A 23,922-nucleotide genomic window follows, 5' to 3' on the forward strand; every position below is an offset into this window, starting at 1 on the left:
TTCCAACAAAAATTCAGAAACGTCACAAAACTGCCTTGTTTTGCTAAGAAAAAGTAGGTGTGGGATAGGGGTGGGAATGTTGGGAAATTCAGCATTCAGAGCAAAGAAACCTGTGTTTTTTCGAGTTTCCAGGTTGAAAAACAGTGCAGGGGAGAAGAACCAGCTCATTTGTCTTAAAAGATGTTTTCTATTACATACTAGAAACTACATACAGACACTTTATAAATACACATACTTTATATTTCAATGTATCTACATGCAACTTTATATACATAAATATTACATATTACCATAATATATAAATATTGTACTTTTTTTTTTTTTAATACACTTACCCTTCTCTGTCAGATTTCTCAATCCCTTTCAAACGTCCATGGCAGGAGCTGACAGGTAGACCGTGTGCATCCCAAAGGCTCCAGGTGCTCCTCAGAATCCCTTCCAATCCAACCCATTCCATCTCAGGTCACCAGTGGCAAGGCCTGAGCTCCAATGCTGCAGCTAGCAAACCCTGACGTGCTCCGGATTGGGAAGAGACACAACCAGCAAGGGAAACATCAGAGAGGAGCTCCAAAACCATTTATTGAAACAATACCAAGAGGAATTCACATGAATGCAAAGCTGGGCGAGCAGGAGGAGGGATGAGCTTCGTCAGGTTTCTTAAAGGGTCACCGTCTTCCTGATCTGTAAACAACCTTTTCATCCCATGCCACAGGATGCTGCTTTGGGATGGTAAGAGGTTGTTTTTTCCTTCCACTGGAGTGGCATACAAATAAATCTGTCAACTCATGTTATACACACACACACATATGGGCTGTGGGGTTTTTTTCTGTGGGAAAACATCACTCTCTCAGTACTTACAATTCAGTAGCATTCTACTTATTTTCTTTATCTTATTGAAATTTCTGGTTTTTAACTGAAAACTTTGAGACTTGAAGTCTGAGGGTACCTGAGAGGCCAGCACCCAGAGAAAACCAGCTTAGCAGTCAATCTCAGCATGTCTTGTACAGTACAGCAAAGCCCAGGGTGTTTGCTACAGGAGCTCTAACCTGGATCCCAAATACTTGGAGCACCTGGGACACAGGGAAAGTTAGGGTGGGGAAGGACCAGAGCAGCACAAGAACACCACACAGAGCTCATTTTCCTTATAAAACAGGCAATATCTGTACAATACGGCCACAGCCACAGGTTCCTGGCAGGGATGGCAGGAAATGTAATACCAAAGGTGAAAACATTTCTGTGTCTTTCTTTAGTACAGGCCTTCATGAGACTGGTATCCATGCTGGATCATGCATGGAAATACAAAGCTTTGGTTTCAAAAGCTTTGGTGAAAGCTTTGGTGAAAGCGTTGGTTGCACTCATGGGGCGACCTGCAACCACAGCTCAGCCTGCTCCAGCGCCCTGGGAAATCTGTCCTCCAGCCCTGCTGCCTGCTGCTGTCCCTCCCCACGCCAGGGACCCCAGCACAGGGAGCAGGATGGTGGTAAGTTGAGAAAAAACCCCCAGGTGAACCAAAGCAACCAGCATCAACAGCACCGGCACGATGCGCACAGCAGCGGGGAAGGTTTGTTTTCTGCAGCTTGAAGGTAGCTCCTTCCCCAGGGAAAAGTCCTCCTTTGTCCATTCCTGTCTCTCCTAGAGACAGAAGTCTCCCCTGGAGGTGTGAGGGGGATTTGGCAGCACTTCTGCCCGGGGCTGAGGCTGGCAGGGCAGTGCCAGGCTTCCCCCCAGCACTGGATGGTCTTGGGGCAGTCCCATGGGAGAGCTGGGCAAAACACAGCGGCTGCGGGGCTAGGAGAGAGAGAGAGCAGTGGTGAGGTCATTAGCACTGGCTGCACAGATTCCCAGCACAGAAAACACTGAGCCCCAGATGGAGCAAGGCCCTTACCCTGTGCCTGCCCTCCTGGCTCTGCGCAGAGCCACGTGTCCCATAGGAATTCAGTGTCTCCAGAGGGCTGCTGATGCTCCCAAAGCGCCCTGCAGCTGAGCTGGGGGAAGAGTGCTGGGGCACGGAAAGAACAGAGCTGAGCTGCTTTTCAGGAATGAGCTGGGAGAAAGGGGGAAAAATCCTGGGGAATGGAGCCATCTCTTCCCAGGAGTCCCCAGTGCCAGCAGCATCCAGACTGCATAATCCATCCAGGTTAAACTGCTGTGGGGGCAGGCCAGGCCTGGGGCCCAGGCAGCCCTGGGGCTGGGAGTTCACATCTCTGCTGAGGCCATGAACGCCAGGCTGAGCTGGAGCCCGCAGCAGAGGGCACACACAGTCCTGCCATGGGCCGGGCTGTGGAGAAGAGCTGGGCCAGGGGCCACACACCCCGTTCATCAGCAGGTGATGCTGCTTGGGCTGGCTGGGTGGTGCCACGTGGTCCTGGCACTGGCTGGGTAGGGAGAAGGACTGCTGGATATCCTCTTGGAGGGGCTGCATGACTGAGAAGTCTCCCTGCAAGTCTCCCTGTGGCTGCTCTCACAGCAGCAGGGGGGGCTGGGCCAGGGCAGTGCTGGGCTGCCCTGCATGCTGTGCCAGGTGGCAGCCCGAGTCCTTGTTCTCCATGTGGCACGGAGCAGTGCCTCCTCGCTGCGGGCTGGGGGGCGTGTCTGGCAGGGGACAGACCTGCTGCCCTCCCTCATGGCCCATCCACTGGAGGCCTGGGGACATAGGAGAGAATGTGGTTGCTGGCCAGGCTTTTATTCAGGGATGGGGACTGCTCTGGGTCCGTACTGACCATCACCATTTTCTCATCCTGCAGCAGGAGCTCCAGGTCCTCACCATTCAAGCCCAGGCCCTCCAAAGCACTGAAGAGCTCGTTGGAACAGCTCTGGTCACTCTTTATTGAGAGTAAGTCCACGGTGGCCAGGAGAGGGTCCTCCTGCTGCAAATCCAGCAGCTTCTCTTGGAGGCTGTTGCCCCTTGAAGAAGATGGAGCTGTGCCCATACTCCAGGCATCCTCTCCTGCACCTGGTATGGACACACCCTTGAGCTGCAAAGTGCTGCTGAAGGAAGGGTTTGGAATGGGAGCTGAGTGGGAGGTGTACACCGCCTTGTCCTGCTGCATCACAGCAGCCAGCAGAGACCTGGGGTCAATGCCATTCTTCTGGGAGCGCCCTACGTTGCTGCAGGAGGGCTTCTTAGACTTGCTGAGTTTTCCTTTGCTCTGGAAAAGGTCAGGGAAGCCTGGGAGGGCTTGAGTACTTTGGTATAGAAGTGCCTCTCCTGTAGCAAAGGTGAAGGGAAGATGCATGGACCGCTTCCGAAGGTGCTCTCCTCCTTCTTCATCTCTGCAGGGCAGGAAGAGGACACTGTGGCTGACACTTGCACAACCCACTCCACAAGTGCTTCTGCAATGGGCAGTTGTGATTCCTGCAAGCTAAAGCCCCTTTGCTACAGCCAGCATGCATGCATTCACACAGACACACACAGACACACAGACACACAGACACACAGACACAAACCAAACTGCAGCATAACTGAGCATCACCCCTGTTGAGGGGTGGCCTTGCAGACAGGCATGTGGCTGAGCAGCACCAAGCACAGAATCCCACAGCTGCTGCTTTAAAAGGCACAAGCAGCACAGACAAATCCAACATGCTGCCCTGCTCAAGACATCCCAGAGCCATGCAGAAAGCCAGGCTGTGCCCATGCCAGCCCAGCACGTACACGAGGGGTCTCTGTGTGACCACGACGTACTCGGGTTTGCCGTTCTTGTAGACGAGACGGGCGTTGGCCTGCACCCACTTCCAGCGGTTGTCCTTGGTCAGCAGCCGGAACACCGTCAGCCCACTCTCACCCGTCTTCATCACTGCCGGAGGAAGCACCAGTGCTGCCACCATGGCACACTGCCCTTTCCAACTGGAAACAGCAGCAGTGTGGCTGGCAGGCACAGGGGACAGCTGAACACCCCTCGCTGCACTCCACACCGAGCTCCCTGCAGCGACAGGAGCAGCACAGCAAAGCATCCTGCGGGAATGAGCCACTGGGCTTGACAGAGCAGCCAATCGAGCTGCCCCAGTCCCAGCCCACTCATCAGCACAAGGGACCAGGGAGGGGACTCTTACTCCTGACATGGTTCTCAGCACAGTACAGCATGTCAGCAGCATGGACAAACTGGTACCCCGTGCCACACGTCCGCAGCTCCGCCTCGGTGTAGCCCAGGACAATCTTCCCCCTGTGAGACACAGAGAGCACACCAAGCTCACAGGCGAGGCTGGGGGGGATGTCAGGAATGGAGCACTGAAAGCTCTGCTGCTTACTTGGCATCACACGCCAAGGGGGTGAAGTCCAGCTTGTGCTTGGTCCTGAAGATCACGTTCTTGGTTCGGATCTGCAGGATGGACGGCGGCTGCAGGGGCGTGGAGATGGCGAACAGAGCGAGCTGGGGGGGCAGGACAGAGCCATCTTCAGACCTTTCGTTCTGCCCATGAAGGAATTTCAGCCTGCCTTGAAGGTTCAAAGCCTGGGAAGAGAAGAAAAGCTCAGTGTCATGCAGAAAAGGGAGAAGGAAGAGAGCTGCATGGAAAGGAAGACATCTGTCTACAGAGTTGGTGTGAATAAATCATCAAATCACAGCATGGTTTGGGTTTGGAGTGACCTTAAGGATCATCTCGTTCCAATCCCCCTGCCATGGGCCAGGACACCTTCCACTATCCTAGGTTTCTCCAAGCCCCATCCAACCTGACCTTGGACACTTCCAGGGACGGGGCAGCCACAGCTTCCCTGGGCACCCTGAGCTCTCCAATGCAGAGAGAAGGAGGGATGACCACCAGCTACTTGACCTTAAGACATGCTTTTAACAGAAAAACCAAGCAAAACACAGGGGAGAAAAGCACTTGATTATTCAAGATTCAGCATTTCTGAGAGGAGAGGAACAAAACTCACAGGGAGAGGCTGTAGGTACAGGCCAAACCTATGAAAAACAGGGAAAGTATCTTGCTGAGTCAGGCAAGCGCTGCACGTGGCAGAAAGGAGCACGGGATCTTTCCAGGGGGTGGTTTCAGTGCTGGTATGACCCTCTGTGCTGAGCCTGCCCCTCTCCTGCTGCGGAGGGTCTGTACTCACCAGGAAGCCAGAGGAATTATCCAGGAGGCAGCGAAAGCGGCACACAAAGCTCCTCTCCAGGAAGGAGGAGTTTTCTGAGGGTAGCTGATCCAGCTTGTAGGTGACAGCAGAAGAGCCAAGACTCTTCCCTGCTGTGGAAGACAGGGATTGAGAGAATCAAGTAAGGATTCACCCCAGCAAGGGCTGGAGGTGCCCAGCACTGGGCCCTGCAGCAGTCTGCAGAGCACAGCAACAGAAACCGGGGGGAAAAGCCACAACATTGGAAGGAAGCCGTGGCCTGAGCCACATGGGTGCAAGTGGTGACAGCGAGTTGGGGTCCCAGCACCCCGGGGGAGCCCTGGTGCCACCCAGGATGGCAGCCTGCCTTTACCTGCTGGAGAGGGCTCACCCCCAGGAGCACCTGGTGCGTCCAGGGCCCAGCGGAGGTTGCGCCTGAACTCCGGCTGGTCCTCGGTGTGGATCAGCTCGAAGACACTCTGGTGCATGACATCTGTCTGGAGGGGACACGCCATCTGTAAGCTCTGCAGCCTGTCCCCAGTGCCAGTTTTCATGTCCCACCCAGGAACAGCCCGTCATGGCCCGGTTGGTTTCATCTTACCCAGTTTCCCTGGTGCTCAAATGGGTCCCCGGCTAAATGAGGTTAGAAACTTTCCCCAGAAATGATGTTGGTGGGAACAGACAGCACATCTGGCTTTAAGGACTCCTTGCCCATGGTGGGCCTGACTTCCTCCCCTGAGAAGCCTAAAGAGCCAATACAGCTTCCCTCTGACATCCCCACAACTCAAAATCCTAGTGCTGACTTAAGAAATTAGATGAAAACATGGATTTGGGAACAAAACAGCAGCAAAGCCACCCCATCCCTACACTATTCCCAAGAGAACAATGCCCTGGGACTTGCTCCCTGTGCCCAGGTGGACAGGTGCCATCTACCACAGCGGTTGGTGACAGCCAGGTGTGCGTGGGTGACACCAAACCACAGCAGCTGAAGCACTGCAGGTAAGTCCCACTTCCCTGTAAATATGCTCTAGTGTTCTCCAGGTTACCTGGGTGCCCAAAGTGTTGAAGCCTTGCAGGATTTACCAGGATTTGAGTGGGTGTCCCAGGCAAACTGGGCAAGGAACCCCACACAGGTCCCCATGGCCATGAACCCCATGAAGGCCCATCAGCATGGCTGCTGGAAAGTATCTACGGGCTGATGAAGTGCCTTGTCACCTACCAGTGACCACGTCTGGCAATACAGGGTCCAAATTTCCAAGGAAAAGCCCCAAACAACTCCCTGGGAGCCTGTGATCCCTGCAAAGAACTTGGGGCTATTCACCACCACCACCACCAAGGGAAAACTGGCTCTCCACAGCAAGTCAGAGTCCCACCAACCTGATGGAATCCCAGATAGTCCTGGATTGTATGTGAGGAGTAAAATATCAGCCCTTCTGATGTCACCACCAGCACAAAGCCATTGAGTGCCTGTAGGAGAGAGGAGATCAGCACGTACAGGCCACAAGCACTCCACTTTTACAGCAGGACATGGGCACCCAAAGCCTGGCTAGCAGGCAGCTGAGCCACCACAGATGGCCTCTCTGAGCTCATGAAGCTCTTCCACATAGCTGCCTGGGAATATCCTAATCCAGACTGATGGAAAATTGTGCTTCCATCCTGGGAGCATTGACTCAGACTCAGCTTTGGACATTTATCCTCATCCTGTGCAGGGAGCAGATAAAAGCCTCTGAACTTCTTGCAGTATGAAAGTGGACACCAGCAAGAACAGGTCCATTCTGGTGGAAATGAGCCTTTCCAACAGCCTTGAGGGCCTTGGCAGCCATCCCAGGTTCCAGAGGAGTGGCCTGGGGAAAGACCATGGAATGCCTGGACTGTCCGTGGGCAAGGAGCAAGGCCAAGGAAGGTGTTGTCTCTGCTTCCCATTCCCTCTTCAAGGTGGCCAGTGCTGAAAGGGCCTTAAAAGTGGAAATGGAAAAGCCAAAAGCTAAACCATAAGGGTTTGGATTTGAAATTGTGGCAAAAACACCCGATTTGGGTGGAAATTGAAAGACCTGAAGACCCTGTACGGGTCAAACAATATCCCCTCTCCATGGAAGGGAGGAGGGGCTTGAAACCAGTGATTGACAAATTAATAAAGAAAGGCACACTGGAACCTTGCATGTCACCACATAATACCCCGATTTTGGCAGTGAGAAAACCGGACGGCAGCTTTAGGCTGGTGCAAGATTTACGGGCTGTGAATCAGAGAACTAAGACTCTGTTTCCCACTGTTTCGAATCCTTACACATTGCTAAACAATCTCTCCCCTGAAGATACGTGGTACAGTGTGATTGATTTAAAGGATGCTTTCTGGACGTGTCCTCTGGATGAGGGCGGTCGCGATTATTTCGCCTTTCAATGGGAAGATCCGGAGACGAATAGGAAGCAGCAGCTCAGGTGGACTTGGTTGCCTCAGGGCTTCGTGGATTCTCCAAATTTATTTGGGCAGGCACTTGAGCAGGTTTTGAGTGAGTTTGTACCCACGGAAGGAACAAAGCTTCTACAATACGTAGATGACTTGCTGGTTGCAGGGAAAGGGGAGGAGGAGGTAAGGACAAACACAATTGGGCTTTTGAATTTTTTGGGAGAAAAGGGATTGAAAGTTTCAAAATCGAAACTGCAGTTCACAGAACTGGAGGTCAGATATCTGGGACATTGGTTAACAAAGGGGAAAAAGAAACTGGATCCGGAGAGGGTGGCAGGGATTATTGCCTTACCACCCCCGCAGACAAAAAGAGAGGTCCGGCAGCTTTTGGGATTGTTGGGGTATTGTCGGCAGTGGATTGAAAGTTATAGTGACAAGGTGAAGTTTCTCTATGAGAAACTCACCACAGATAAGATCAAATGGACACAAAAGGACGAGGAAGAGTTTAAGGGAGTCAAGGAGGCGCTCACGGCAGCGCCAGTGTTGAGCCTCCCTGATGTCAGGAAACCTTTTCAGTTGTTTGTAGACGCTAGCAACCACACAGCACGTGGGGTGCTGACGCAAGACTGGGTGGGGATCAGGAAGCCTGTAGGGTACTTGTCCCGGCTTTTGGACCCGGTCAGCAGAGGCTGGCCCACGTGTTTGCAGGCTGTTGTAGCTGTGGCCTTGCTAGTGGAGGAAGCAAAAAAGGTGACTTTTGGAGTGCCCCGGTAGTATTTGCTCCGCACAACGTGCGGGGCATACTACAACAGAAAGCGGACAAGTGGCTCACGGATGCAAGGCTGCTGAAGTATAAGGCCATTTTGATTCACTCACAGGATTTGGAATTGAAAACAACGACTGCGCAGAACCCTGCACAGTTTCTCTTTGGGGAGGCGGCAGAGAAATTAGTTCATGACTGTGTGGAAACAGTCGAGCTGCAAACCAAGATCAGGGAGGATTTAGAAGAAGAAGAACTAGATGAAGGGGAAAAGTGGTTTGTAGACGGGTCAAGCAGAGTGATTGAAGGGAAAAGAAAATCAGGATACGCGGTTGTGGACGGGTTGACAGGGAAAGTGATAGAGGCAGGTCCCCTGAATGCAAGCTGGTCTGCACAGGCATGCGAATTGTATGCGGTTTTGAGGGCATTGAAAAGACTGAAAGGGAGAAAGGGAACAATCTTCATCGATTCAAGGTATGCCTTCGGGGTGGTTCATACATTTCGAAAGATTTGGGAAGAGAGGGGGCTGATCAATACGAGGGGAAAAGAACTAATGCATGGGGAATTGATTTGACCAATTCTGGAAGCACTGAGAGGGCCAGAAGAAATTGCGGTGGTCCATGTGAAAGGGCATCAGACAGGAATTCAGTTTCGAACCAGAGGGAACAATTTGGCGGATCAGGAGGCCAAAACTGCGGCACTTATGGTGGTAAATATGCCAGAGCTTGAAAGGGAAGAAACCCCTGATGATTCCCCTCAGCCCTCCCCAGAGGAAATTGAATGCTATGAAAAGCTAGGAGGTGAATTGAAAGAAGGTAAGTGGAGGTTACCTGATGGGAGGGAATTAGTTTCCAGAGGATTTACTAGGAGAATTTTGTGAAGGTTGCACCAGAAAACACACTGGGGGGTACATACCTGGTTGCGATCAAAAGAAACTTACAGGGATTTTGAAAACAGGGAATAGTGACACAGAGTGCTCCTCTGGGGTTCACTATTCACAAAATTCAGCCTGGGGACAAGGGGTTCGTAAAAGTGTGGAAAGAGGCACCGCTCTCTCCTCACTGGGAAGGTCCTTTTCTTGTGCTCCTGACAACAGACACGGCCATTCGGACAGTGGAGAAGGGCTGGACACACGCGTCTCGGGTGAAGAAAGCTGAGCAGCAGGAGGAAGCACCTGACTGGAGGGTCACTTCTTCCCCTGGCGACTTGAAAATCTGACTCCAACGTCCTCATAAATGACAATCAGCGAGCGGATAAGTTGTGTACTGTCAGATTGTGTACGCTATCTGTTTGTACACTTTAAGTGTGAATACTGTCAAGGGGTTTTTGTGATCCATTGCAGAAGGGGACAGAGGCCGAAAGGACTGTGCACTCAGTGTTTGGAGGAAGAACTCGAGTTGACTGACCGTATCCTGACCTTAGCCACAAGTCTGGGTATCATTGAATTAGATTCTCAGGAGTGGTTTCGTATTTTTCAAAACGGGGTGCGTGGGAAGCTTAGGTCCCAAGCAGAAATTCTGGATGTGGAGTGCCGGAAATCCATCAGGGTCCCGTGCAGTTCCGATGCAATCAGGGTGTCTCGGTGGGGTGCCTTTAAGAGGAGGTATGCGGCTAGGTCCAAGGGTGTCTTCCCTGAAGAGTACTCCTGCTGCTGTGAAGATGGTCTTCCTCACCGCTGATGGCACCCCAGGGGGAGGAGGCAAAGGCAGAGGAGTACGCCTAGTGGGAATCCTGATTGGCCTGAGCCTAGTCATGTGCGGGACGCAGAGTCTGAGCACTGAGATCCCCAGGAGCAATGGAAGCTCCGTGGATGAGTGTGGAAAATGCACTCAAGTGGTCCCAGTCGTCGGGGACGGGGGATTCTCGACATACCAAGCCCCAGAGGAATGCCTGAACGGAACTAGCAGGTACTGTTGGAAAAATGGTACTCGGGTGAAATGGTGTGAATTGGAAATCGGGACTTGGTGCATCAATCCCGAGGCAGGGTTAAGGAACGGGCGGTCAAACGATCACGGGTTCCAGAGGAAAAAACGTGATACGGAACAGATGTCAATCCCCATTTGTGACCAGTGTAACCAAACTATGTGGGTCAGGGGAAAGACAGAATCAATCTTTATTGCATATCACCAGGTGAACCCTTTGTGCTATGATAGCGCAAGGTTGGGGATATGCACGATGAATGGGAAAATGTATTGGGTAACAAGGAATACGAAATTTGATAATAAAATTACTGGGAAAAAGGACCCACTCATATTGGATCTGGCACGAGCAAAGGATGACAGGGTGTGCCTGCAATATGATAGGGTGATTTGTTTTGCAAACAACAAAGATGATGAGGATCCTGAAGGGAAAATGAAAGAAATAATTCAAGAAATGAAAAGAAGGGAGTCAGAATTGAGGAAACAGAGGATTGAGCAGGAGAGGTTGAAAACACTGAGTGAACAGTAGGAGGCCTTGGAAAAACAATATGCTGATGGGGAATTACCTTCCCTGGACAGGAACTTATTCATTGATCTGATTCAAGAAATAGCAACAGAATTGGGTTTATCAAACTGTTAGATTTGTGGGGGTCTGAAATCTGCGGAGAAATGGCCCTGGAAAGGGGAAGGTTTGGCTCCTGAGCAACTTCTGCAATGGGATAGCCCGAGGGTCTCAAAATTGGTACAGAGGCCTGAGGGGTGGGTTTTGGACCAAAGAGTGATTAGCTCAATTTGTGTCAGTCGGGAAGGGAGAGAATACACCAAAATGGTAGGATACACTCCATGTCTATCTACTCTGACGGTGAACTCCGATTCAAAAAGCAAGGTATGGCTCCCTGCCCCTCCTTTGGGGTATTGGAGCCTGAAAAATGATACAAATTGTGAGTGGGACAAGAGAACAGGGTTATGCTGGGTCCAAAGTCCAGGAGCCAACCCTTTCCAATCCTTGGAAAGTGTAAGAGAATTCTGGGGGGACCCAGGGAAAATAAACATTCAATGGAAAGCACCGGATGGGATTTATTGGATCTGTGAAAAAAAGGCATACAGTGAATTGCCCCCTAGGTGGAAAGGATCTTGCACTCTAGGTATGATCAGGCCAGTTTTCTTCACTCTCCCGAGAACGAAAAGCAATCTGTTAGGGGCTCCGTTGTACGAGACCTTGAAAAGGGAGAGGAGAAGTCTGAAGAAGATAATACCAGTGATAAGCGGGAAGCAAGCTTGGGGGGAAGAGGAGTGGCCAACGGCAAGAATAATCGACTATTATGGGCCGGCCACGTGGGCACAGGATGGAAGCTATGGATATAGGACCCCGATCTACCTACTGAACAGGCTGATCAGATTGCAAGCAGTTCCGGAAATTGTATTGAATCACACCTCGGAAGCCCTGGATTTACTAAGTCGGCAGCACACACAGGTGAGAGCCTTTGTGTACCAAAATCGAATAGCATGAGACTATTTGTTGGCCGAAGAGGGAGGGGTGTGTGGAAAATTTAATGAATCAGAGTGTTGTATTGAAATTGATGATTATGGGGAAACCATAAGAGGTTTGGCAGCCGAAATCAAAAAGGTGGCCCATGTCCCCGTCCAAAAATGGAATTTGATTTTGCAGTCCTCCTGGTGGGACAAATTATTCGATGGAGCATGGTGGAACAAGGTAATATTTCTCGTACTCTGTTCAGTAGCCAGGATCCTATTCCTACCCTGTCTGATTCCGTGTTTTATCAGACTGATCCACTCTATAGTCAGGGGAATGCAGATTGCAATAGTCCCCATAGACTCGGAGGGAGCTTCCGGAGGTGATGCATCTAAGATCATGCGACTTGGGGAGAGAAAGCATGCCAGCGATGCTGCAGAAGCACTGGCAAGGTTTGAAAGACAAAACACTGAAGAATGAAGTAGTATAGTGTATCAGGGCATCCCATAAGGGGAATACCAAATATTGTAAGGGGTACTCTGCTTGTGAGGAACCCTCCATGGTGATGGGTAGAAATAGAAAATTAATAAAGTAGAAGCATGAATTAAATGGGTAAAATAAATGGGGAGGGATCCTAGTATATGATATAGACAATTCATGCTTTGGAAATTGTATAAAAATTATAAAGATCCAATCACGCCTCTGACCCCCATGGCCAGAAGCAGGGCTTTTCCTTTCAAAAGATTTCCTGGACTCGCCCAGATAAAATCATGACTATTAACCAATGAATGAGTCTTTCCTGGGTGATCATCGACCATTTCCCAAGACTGGCCAGAACATTCACCAAACAACACCTGGAAGAGATTACATCAAAGAAGGGTGATGTCCTGGCTCCAGCTGAAAGGAAGATCATTTCAAGGAGCCCAGACAGCCATCCAAACCTATGGACTGATTTTTGTACGGGACTGAATTTGTATAGTTCCCGTTATACATATGTAGGAACTTACAGAAATCTTAGGTCATTCCTGCACCAGGCAGAATAAACTGTATATAAGCTGGCTACCTGGAGCAGTTGGTGTGAAACTCTAGGGAGACGCTGACACTACGTCGGTTCGACCCAACTTCACCCAGCGTCAAAGTTAGGGGTTAACGCGGTCTCGGCTGTGGCGGTTTTATAATATTCTATTTTTCTTGGGTGTTGATCTAATAAATTTAAAAATTTTTTTAAAAAATTAGGCTACCGATTTGATCAGTTACAACAGGCTCGTCATGAGTAACACTGGAGAAAGTGCTGCCCGCACTGGTCCGTGTAACGGAGGATTGGCCAGTGCACAGCACACGCACCTCGGATGGAGACAATCAGGACATTTTCGCTCTGGCTGTGAGTTTCTGGGCCTATGCTCGCCCTCGGTCCTCTCTCCAGCAGCTCTCCATCCTCTCGCTGCCTCAGGCACTGGGCTGCAACCCGGGCTAGCGGCAGGCTCAGGGGGCACCAGGCCCGCTGCTCCCCCTGCATCTGCCCTTGGGCCCAGCCCCATGGACACCTCGGCACTGAGCGCTGCCTTGGACTGCTTCTTTTGCAGGCAGCTCTGGTGCTCCGGGTGATCGTCCAGTACCTGCCTCAGTACCGTGAGGACTCTTTCTACCCTCTGTTTACGGCTCTGCTCTTCCATGTTGCCATCACCACGCAGCAGATGCCACCAGAGGAAGTTGATCACTTCTGGAGAGCATGCCAGGAGGAACACCGCCTTCCCAGCAAGCCCAACAGGTCCCAGTCCTCCTGTCCTTCCCATGCCCTTGTGGCCAGCGCCAGTGCTCCCAGTGTGACCTGGGCTTTGCTGTGCACACAGGTTTGCAGTGCAGGCCATGAAGGCCCTGCTCTACCGACTGCAGTGTCACCATGTGGTGATGTCCATGGAGCGCAAGCGTGGCTGGGACACGCTGCTGTGTGCTCACACCCAGCACTATGCCGTGGGTCTGCTGGCCAGGTTAGACCCCCTTCGCCCCACTGGCCCTGCCATTTGTGCCCTGTGCCCCACCTTGTTCCTGTGCTCATGGGCCAGAGGGCCTCGTCACTGAGGGACGGCCAAGGAAACTGAAAAAGGCTGGGAGAGGAGGGTTCCCAGAAGGGGCCACCTTCCAGAGCACCCACATCCCCTCCAGGGATGCTGGGGAAAGACCAGACCTCTGTCACTCAGTCCTGGGAGAGGTTTGCCCCTCCACCTCAGGGTCTTGGTGCCTTTTTTCCCCCTTCCAGGGAGATGCGTTCTGACTTGACCCCCATGTGTTCCCATGTCGCATACCGCCTTCTCCTGCTGCTCAGCACTGAAAAGCCAAGGTGGGATCTGCCCTTGCTGGCGTTCCTTGTGGAGGTGAGCCCGGTGGCCAGCACTGCCTGGCTGAGCTGCCTCCCAGCTCTCTGCCCTCTCACAGCCACAGCTGCCAGGACGGTGGCCGCACCCTGTGCTGCTGCCTGGCCCCAGCCCTGTGCGGTTCCGGGCTCCTGCTGGCCGGGTCCCCTGTCACTGCCCTGTGCCTTTCAGGTCCTCGAGTGCCTGGACTTGAGGAAATGTTATCGCCCTGTCAGGAAGATCTTGCTGAGGTGCCTGCAAAGCAAGTGCAGGGAGCGGCATCGCCTGGCACTCAGAGCCCTCGTGGTGCTCAGCAAGGACGCCTTGCTGGTGAGAAGGGGGCAGTGGCTGAGGGTGCATTGTGGAAAGCAGCCCCTTGGGCTGCCAGGGCTTCAGGAGCTGAGGCAGCTGCTCCCAGCTCTCCTGCCTCACCTGCCCCAGTGCTCTGGGTCAGGCCTTTGGCCTGTGGGCCCTGCAGCAGCAGGGTGGGCTTGCAGTGCCAGGGCGGTGTTGGCGGTGCAGCCGTCCGCGGATTCCCAGCGCAGCCTTGTGTTCCACACAGGCCTGGAAAATGTGCTGTCTGTCTCCAAGCCTTCTGGAGCTGCTGGGTGATGCAGATGGAGAGGTGGTCAGCATGACCCTCCGTGTTTTCACCAATGTGCACCAGCTCGGAGACATCCTGGTATCCAGCGCCACTGCCCTGAAGCTGGCTGAGGCACTCCTGCTGCTTTTTCACCGTGTAAGGCTCTGTGTCCTCAGCTGCAGGCACTGGCTGCTGATCATAAACTTTGCCCAGGTGAGCCTGGAGTATTTGGTCTAAAGGCCTCATCCTCTTGCCTTCCTCCAGGACAACAGCTATGTGCAGCTGCTCTCCCTTGAGCTCTTCTTCACGGTGATGGACCCGGTAGCAGATGAGGGAATAAAGCCCCTTAGGAAGATTTTGAGACAAAGCCTGCTCCCCCTCTTCTTCCACTGCCGTGATGAGAACCAGCGCGTGGCAAAGGTGAGGTTTTGGGTGATGACGGTGGATCCCTGGGAGGGTGCTTGGCTGCCTCCGGCCCCGGCACCTCATGGACTGCAGCCTTCCCCAGGCCTCGGCACAGGGATGTGGGTCCGGTGCCCTGGGCTCTGGGGCCATCTCTGGGTCTCTGCTGCTCTCCAGGCCTCACGGGAAACACTGCTTCGTGTGGCCAAGTTCCTGAAGAGGAAGAAGCTCAAGAAGCTGCTTAAGAAGGAGCAGCTGTCGAAGTTCACCGAGGTCCTGGTAAGGAGGCCGTGGAAGGCCCAGGCTCAGCCTGGAGAAGCCCCCGAGGGCGCTGCTCAGTGTGCGGGGCTGGCAGCTGTTCACCTGCCCGCTGCTGCGCGCAGAGGCCACGCGGGCTCTTCTCCAGGCTCCCGTGGGCCCGAGCAGGTGCCCACGCAGCCCCGGCCCGGCCCGGCTGCGGGGCGGGGGCGGCACCGCGGGCTCCCTGGGCAGCAGCCGGCCCTCTGCCCATCCCCTGGGGAGCCCGGCCCCAGCGGCTGCTGGCCACGCCTCAGGGCTGCCTGAGCGGGCAGGGGAGGCCGGGGCCGGAGGCAGGCATCGTCCGGCCGAGGGGCTGAGCCCGGCCAACACTTCTTTCCCTCGTGCCGCTCTCTCCAGCTTGCAGAGGACAGGAGAAGAGTGGCCGAGCACCTGCGCCGGGCCCTGCCCTACCTGGAGAGCCCACAGGAGCCCCTGCGAGAGGCGGCCATCAGGTTCATGGGTGAGCCACGAGCCCGGGCTACCCTCCCCGGCCCGCCGCAGCTCGGCCCCAGCCCCGCCTGCTGGCCCGGCAGCGCCAGCCAGGCCCGGCGCCGTGGAGCCCCGCCTGGCCTCGGCGCCACTGCCGCCCTCTGGCAGCCGTGCCCTTGGGCAGCAGCGTGCAGCCAGGAGCGGGCTGAGCCCTGCCGGGCCAGCAGGCCGTGTGGCCACAGCACCGGCAGCGCCGCTGGCAGGGAGCTGTGCCGCTGGGGCCAAGGTGAACTCTTTGTTCTCAGAGATGGCTGGCTCTCCCATCGTGAAAAGGCAGCAGGAAGAGCTCCAGGCCCACAGTCAGGGTGAGTGCGGCCAGCGGGCTGTCAGCGGGGGCTGGCGGGGAGATCTGCATTGCCCCGGCAGGGAGCTACAGTCCCTGTCCCGACTGCGCTGGGCTTGGCTCCCTGCGTGGATGCGGGGTGGCGTGGGCAGAGCACAGAGCGATTTCAGGGACACTGGTCGGGGGGATTCGTGGCCAGCGTCTTGCGGCTGATCCCACTGGCCCCTCCTGTCTTCTGGCCGATGCAAGAGCTGAGTGGGACACCCTTGAGTAGTGGTTTTGGTTCGCCAGTTTATGATTTCCTGGCCAACGTTCCAATTAGTGTGGTACGTTCCGTGCTGGTTAATCACCAGTTCAGCCGGCCCTCCATGGCCATTTTTCATCTGATTTTAATCTCCCACAGATCCAACAGTTGGATAACCCTGATTCTGTGGCAATTTCTTGCATTAGAACTACAAAAAGCTTCCTGTTTGAAGTCAGACAACCCCAATCACTATACTGCTGTTCTAACGGTTTGTATCGTTCCCTTAATTCCTTTCGCTTCTCTTGTTCTGCCCTCTTCTTTTTTGCTTTGGATTCTTGCTCTTGTCGTTTTTGAGTTATTTGTTTCATTCTACTCTCTGTGTCCCTTCCTCCCCTATCTCTTGCTAAACAAAAGAACTTTGAGGATCGCAGACAAATTCGTTCATCATTATCCTTGAGAAGGTTGGTTAACACGGCCCATCACTGGGAGAAACCTTTTGTCCATACTTTAAATTTTCTCCAACCTAGTAGAATTTGCCACCCATAGTGCACATCTTTAATTGGCTGTGGTCATAGCGCGCTTCACTGACATGGCAATACTGATTCCATTCTTCTCCCAGTCCAGGCAGTAGGATCGCATTTGTCACAGACAGCCGGAGCAATAGGCTCTGATCCTGCAGCTCCCTTGTGGATTTAGTGGAGTTCAGGAGTGAGGCTATTAAGGCCCATTGCTTGGGATGCAATGATCAATACAGTGAAACTAATCCTCAGGGGCTTTAACTCTCTACCTCTCTCAAGGCCCCTTGGGTTGCATCCAAGGGCCCAGATGTAGATCTTCTCGGTAGCAGAGTTTGTACCTTGGGATTTAGTCCCTGATATCTTTTGTTTCATTTTTGCCTTTTGCCTCATGAGCCTTCAGTTCTCTATTCATCGTGGGCGTGGTCCAATTCTTTTTAACGTAGGCTGGTTGGCCCCTAAGTTTGGGGCATGTGTGGCTACAATAGGGTTGGTATATGTGCCTCCCTTTCTTCCAGTGATGCTTAGCTTCCTGCCACTCTTTCGCTTGAATTTGATATTCGTCAGGTATCCAACTGCCTTTGTTACACTCGATTTTTCCTAACTTGGCCTTTGCTACTTCCTGCAAATCAATTCCTGCTCGTGTTCCGTGTACCCAAGTTTTCCACCAATCTTTATCACCTGTTTTGATACATCCTTTCCTTACTGCAGCCCACAACGTTTTTATCAGTTTCTTTTGCTATTTCTTTGATACAATTTACAGCAGAGAGCATTAGGGATCTGTCCCCTTGGTAGGTCTGTATACCACAATTCTTCACACTCTATACACTTAAAACAACCCCGTGGATAACACTTACAGTTTGGAGTAGTACATTCTACCTCTCGTCAGTACAGTTGGTTTTGTAGCTTAAGGTGGGAGCATTTTCGTGACATGCACCAGTCCCTCTTTGACTTTACTTTCAGTTCTCCGAGGGTAGATGCAATTCTCCACTGGGATTCAGCAGGCGTCTCTGTCGGTGGTTCCTCCGTCGGTGGTTCCGCTGGTCCTTTGACCCGCGACGCGTGGGTCCAGCCTTTTTCCGCAGTTCAGACAGCTGTATCGGTGGTCAGCAGAGTTCAATGTGGACCTTCCCACCTAGGAGACCAACTTTCTTCCTTCTAGCTTTTAATTAGCACCCAGTCACCCGGTTTTATTCGGCGTATGCTAAATCCGAGAGGGGCTGATTGAGCAATTACCCCTTTCTCCCTTCGTTCTAGGACAGGTTGTCCCATCTTCTGGATGTATTTTTGAACAGTCACATCTGCTACGGCTACTGATGTTTGGGGTACTTCCTGGGAATAGGGCATTCCATAAAGCATCTCATATGCAGAAAGCCCCGTATCTGCATTTGGAAGTGTTCTTAGAGTAAGTAATGCTAGAGGTAAACATTTTACCCATGACATTTGGGTCTCAATCATCGGTTTTGCTAATTGTTGTTTTATAGTTTGGTTCATTCTTTCCACCCTCCCAGAGCTCTGGGGGTGCCAAGGGGTGTGATATTCCCAGGAAATACCCGTGGCCTCTGTTACTCCTCTTATCATACTGGAAGTAAAATGGGAGCCCTGATCAGAATCAATGGCCCTAATAACCCCAAATCATTCGGGGAATAATTTGTTCCAGCAATATTTTAACTACAAACTTTGCCGTGGCTCGGGCAGCCAGGTAGGCCTCCAGCCAATGAGTTAGTTGATCTGCTAATACTAAGAAGTATTTCCATCTGCCTGCCTTTGGTAATTCAGTGTAATCCACCCAAACCCTTTCAAATGGTCGGTAGGCTATTTTCCTACCACCGGTTGGAGCTTGTCTCATTACTTTTTTTGCTAACTTTTTGACAAGTCAAACACCCCTGTGTTATTTGTTTTGCTATTTCAAAAATTCCAATACATCCATACTATTTTAAAGAATGATTACATAAGGCTTTTGTTCTCCAGTGAGTACGTTGGTGTAACTGGCTTAGAATCCTTTGAGCGTAAGCCTTAGGTAAAATCTCTCTTCTGTCTGGGAGTACCCATTTTCCCAGCTCTTTCTTAGCTTCTATTTTTTTATAGCTTCTTCCTCTTGAAAACTGTAGCTTTTTGGCAGTTCCTCTTGAATTTCCTCTATCGTGTTCAGCTGGATAGTCTCTTGGAATTGAAAAACTGCCTCCTTTGCAGCTTGATCAGCTGTGTTTCCTCTTACTAAGTAGCTTGACCCTTGTTGGTGACCTTTTACATGTACTGCAGCTATTCTCTTAGGTCCTTGCAGGGCTTCAGGCACTCTAATTCTTATCTCCCGATGGATCAGTTTCTTCCCTTGAGTGTTAATCAACCCTCTCTCCATCCAAATGTGTGTACAATTCCAAAAGGGTATTTTGAATCTGTATAAATAGTCCCCACCTTATCTTTTAAAAGTTCTAAAGCTCAGTATAAAGCAGACAATTCACAAGCTTGAGCTGACCAGCTGGAACTTATTTTTCCTCTTTCTATTACAGACATGTTTTCCCCTTCTACAATAGCATATCCTGAATTTCGTTTCCCTCCTAGCACCCTTGACGAGACATCGATAAAATATTTTTCCCCACTAGAGAACTCTGTCTCACTTTAATCTGGTCTCACTTTTGTTTGTAATTCGATTCATTCTACACAGTTATCAGCCAGCTCTTCAGTTGGCTCCTCAGAGTGAAATTGTGCAGGTTTCTGAGCAGGAGTGACCTTAAGTTCAGGTTCAGGGGGAATGTATCAAGATGGCTTCATACTTTAACATCCGGCTATCAGAGAGCCACTTCTCTGCTTTCTGATGTAATATGCTTCTTACATTCTGGGGGGTATATACTGCTAACAGAGCTCCGAATGCAACTTTCTTTGCTTCTTCTACCAGAAGAGCTGTTGCTACTATAGCTTGTAAACATACTGGCCATCCCCTACTAAGAGGGTCCAGTAATTTTGAAGAATACCCCACCGGCTTTCTGTCTCCTCCCCAGTCCTGGGTAAGCACTCCAGAAGCAGTTTGCAGTTTCAGCCGGCCCAGAAGGTTGCATTCTGCTTCTGAAACTAGTAAGAGATCACTGCTATCCAATTCTCCTTTCGATTCAATTAATACTTGTTCAATAACGGGAACCTTAAAGGCCTCCCCTTTTGCTCCGATTACTTGAGCTGTTTTCCGGCTGATTTTGCATCCTCTTGGTAATCTTTGCACTGCTGATCTTTCAGCACCCGTATCTACTAAAAATGTAACTTCTTCACCTTGGGGGGGGACCTATCTTTAATTTTATCAAGGGCTCCTGTGATCTTCTGGTCCCTAATAAATAGGGCCCCTGACACCTCTACTCTTCTGCTAACTGTTTTTGGTCTGCTTCTCGTTTCTTGCAAAACCTTTGAACGTGACCTTTGACCCCACAGTAAAAGCAGGTAGGTCTTTTCAAACCCTCACCTGTTCTTTTTCTGGTGCTTTTAGCATTTCCTGAAGATGCACCACCCTTCTGAACTTTTACTGCAGCCACAAAACCTTTGCTTGACCTGTCGCCTTCCCTTCATCTCTTGGCACATCAACTTTCTGCGCTTCCCTTAACAATTCTCGTCAACCTCCCTCCTGCCAGTCATCCAACTTTTCAAGTTTCCTTCTAATGTCCTCCCATGATTTTGCCACAAACGGAGTTTTGATTAACGCTTCCCCCACAGCTGTATCAGGATCCAATCCTGAATGCATTTGTATACTCCTCTCTATCCTTTCTAACCAATCTCTCATGCCAGCCTGTCTTGTCAATTGCCTCTCCTCTGCTGTAAATGAAATACTTCAATGGACTGAATCTCTGTCCAGGTGTAAATGCTGGGTCTTAGAAACCGATCCTTTTCCTTTTTGGTTTTTAATGCATACAAGGGAGTAGGCCAGGACCCATGCCACAAAGCGGCATAATCGCTTTCCTCTTGGTTAATAGGGTCCTTTTTATTTACATCGGCATTCAAGGCCTGACAGATCCACCCTTCAGATGACCCGTACATTGGCCAATAGAAATGATCAGGTCGTATCATTTCCTTAGTCCATTCTGTCATACAATATTGTATCATTTTCTCTTTGCTTTTTCCTCTCCTGGTTTCACATTTATTCCACAATTTTAACATTACCCCAAGGGGGCTGTCCTGGGGTATATCCAGTAAAATCCTCCCTCTTTTTCCGGTACCTTCAGTACCTCTATTTTCCTGCTGCTTTATACCAGCTCTCCTGGGTTTTTGCTTTGGCATTCTACCCATTTTATCCTAACCGGTGTTCCCTCACTCGCCTGTTCACCACGCTTGTTCAGACCTTGGTCCCTTTTTGTCAAGGATTTTTCTCATAAAAGGTCCCTTCTACCAGTACCGCTTCCCGCCTCCGATTTTCTAAGAAAAAACCCCCCTTAATTATTATTTCCTCTCACCCCCGGCCTTTTATATATAGGAAATCCTACTTCACTCGCTTCCTTCCTTCACCTGCCGTTCCCCTCGCGGGGAGACGAAACCGATCGCTTCGTGACTGGGTCAAGTCTCACACACACACCACTCACACTCTTACACACCTACACCCGTTCTTATGCCCCCTAACCAAGCGATACTTAGAGCCTCCTTTTCTCGCCTGGATCTCCGTGCACGAGTCATTGCAGCTGAATTGACTGCAGTCTACTCCAGGAGCTCAAAATTCTTTGCTCATAATTTACCTTAAGGATTTCCACTTCCCTGAGAGATTCCCCAGTCACTCAGGGCCACCTGAGGCAGAAGCCTCCAAGGTGGGGCGCCTCCCACAGATCAGGAGTCTCCCTCAATGGATTTGGAAATTCCCGGCCAGTGCACCAAATCTGTTATCAATAAGAAGCTTGACTATGCCAATATTCAAGCGGCAATCAATTTATTAATTCATATGGTAAAGTATGAGCAACACAGCGCTGGGTACAGTGGGGGCACTTTCCCTCCAACTGCACGCCGATAGTTGGGGCTTACAGGTATTTATAGGGGTACTCCTAAGCTTTCTCAGCAGTTTCTATTCCAATTGTTACTCATCAGCAGTTTCTATTTTCCAATTTTTACATCACAATTCTATACACTATTGTGATTTAGCTTTTCTCAGGATGTGTCCCAAAAAGGAGGACCCCACCCCCCCCCCACAGACGGTAGTAGTAGTTTCCGAAATATTGGTCCTGGTTTCTGCAAGAATAAAGACGAATTCCGTCTGGCAAAGTCCAGCTCCCCAGATGTGGGTCCACCTTTGTAATTACAATGACTGTAGACCTCATAAGAGTGATGGCCAGCTTCCCTTGGTCAAAATTAGAAGTCCTTGAGATGACATTCATCTTCCTTTCTCAAGCTGTTTTTCTCTGGTCTGTTGAGGCATGAGATAAGCATATTTCCTTTATAGATATTCCAAAGCTATAGTTTCAAGGATACAAGCAATATTCTAAAAGTATCCTTCAAAAGGTTATTATTGCAGCACTCTTTAAGGCCTGACTACAAGCAAAAAGCAACATCCTTAACACATCCTTTCATTCAAATGCTGCTAAATCAGCCAAGGTTAATTGCAAACAAAAGAGAGGTTCAAAGGCCTCCTTCCATGCTTTACTTTCCTCAGTTATTATTAGAACTCGCAACTGTCCCATTGTCGGCCTCCACACATATCGCAATCACAAATACACACATTGCCTGGATGTAGCTGACACGAAACACAGCTTTGTATTTCACAACGGCAAAGTTCTTATTATCTCTCTCTAAAATCATCTTCATCTCTAGCAACAGAGATCTCCTTCTGTTGCTGGGGGCACAGGATCTTCATCACTCTTCTTTACGTCTCTGTTCAAACTTCTGATAAAATCACAGCTACTTCAACAGCTGCTGACTTTAGCATGGAGCTCTTTGCTCAATCCCTACAATCTGAACATTTTCATCTCTCCATACCTCCATGCGTTATAGGGAAAAAAGTGTCGCTCTCCATATATTTACAAGAGGCCTAAAACTAAAGGCATCTCCTCATCCCTCCCATCTGGGACTTGACTTCTTTTTCACTGACCTCAGCCAGGCTTGGGCTAGGTCAGCCGCATTGCTTCTTTGTCGGCCAGAAGGGAAAAGAGAAAGTGCCCGAGTTTCTGTTGTTTTTAACATGTGGTTTTCACAGGGGCTTTCGTGTACAGCTTTCCAGATTGTCAATTCCCAAAGCCAGCCCTTGATTGCTTTCCTATCAGACAGGGAGGAACCTGCCAGCGGCCTCTCCCAAAATACCATCTCTGTGATGCACAAACCAGCACACCTTGGCAGGAGCGTCTCCTAGGATTCCTGCAGATGTGGGCGCTGACTGTGGCTCTCTTCCTCTCTGTTGCAGCCAATTAAGTGCCAAGGGAAGACATGAGTCCGTCCCACGCCCAATTTGCCAGAAGAGCTGAAGAATTAGCTGCATCTTCAGGATCCGGCAAACCAGTGTCCCGAGAACAGCACCAGGAGGCACTGAAGAGGACACCATCTCCCACTGCCACTGCAGCTCCAGGCACAGCCGATGACTGGCACAGCTGAGCCTGTGGGAAGCTCCCCGTTGCTTCTGCCTTCTCTGTGCCTGTAGATAGCTCCCTCTGTCCAGCCCTCACACCCTGCCCATTCCCTTTTCTTTCCTCCCAGCTCATCCCTTTGCTTCGCCTTCTATTAATAAACAGTTTGGCTTCTTCACTTTGCCTGCATCTCTGTGGATCTGAAGCAAATCCGGGGCCCTGGGACACACGGGCCCCTGCTGCCGTTCTCTTTCACGCTGTGTTTGGTGCACAGACACAGAGGAACGAGGGCAGGTCAGGCTGGGAAGGTCCCTGTGCCGAAGGTGCCGTTCCACAGCACTGTGCAGTTCCAGATCTTGCTGAACACACGGAAGGCCAGCAGTGGCACAAGGAGGAGCCTGTGTGTCAGCACCAAAGTCCTATCTAAGGCCCTGCCATATTTGGTCCCCTGTTGTGCACGTCAACAAGATAACAGAGTGCAGACAACGAAGGAAACCTTATGGTTTAAGCGGTGGGAATTTGACCCTTATGAGAAACAATGGATTGGTCAATCGATGGGAAGTGAACCTGTGAAAGAGGAACAATGCCCGATGGAGCTGTGGCTGGCATGGAGGCGGTATCACAGGTCCTTGCAGC

At 51.0% G+C, this 23,922-nt stretch overlaps 1 protein-coding gene and 1 long non-coding RNA gene across 2 annotated transcripts; one reads left to right on the forward strand and one right to left on the reverse strand.

Annotated features, from left to right (window-relative positions):
• Window positions 1–680: 680 nt before the first annotated feature.
• On the reverse strand, window positions 681–9,317 carry LOC132338495 (aryl hydrocarbon receptor-like). Its single transcript, XM_059868145.1, is given in 11 exon segments — window positions 681–1,788; window positions 1,886–2,632; window positions 2,634–3,273; window positions 3,653–3,794; window positions 4,051–4,160; window positions 4,246–4,448; window positions 5,051–5,181; window positions 5,421–5,544; window positions 6,425–6,559; window positions 8,072–8,254; window positions 9,303–9,317. Coding segments are annotated over 11 exon segments (2,586 nt in total). The 3' UTR covers window positions 681–1,632.
• A 6,514-nt stretch (window positions 9,318–15,831) lies between these two features.
• On the forward strand, window positions 15,832–23,464 carry LOC132338595 (uncharacterized). The gene is made up of 2 exons (XR_009489492.1): window positions 15,832–16,034; window positions 23,127–23,464. It is a non-coding gene; the product is annotated as an uncharacterized LOC132338595 (long non-coding RNA).
• The last annotated feature ends 458 nt before the right edge of the window (window positions 23,465–23,922 follow it).

The sequence above is a fragment of the Haemorhous mexicanus genome, chromosome 26 (assembly GCF_027477595.1).
Source record: "Haemorhous mexicanus isolate bHaeMex1 chromosome 26, bHaeMex1.pri, whole genome shotgun sequence".
NCBI lineage: Eukaryota > Metazoa > Chordata > Aves > Passeriformes > Fringillidae > Haemorhous > Haemorhous mexicanus.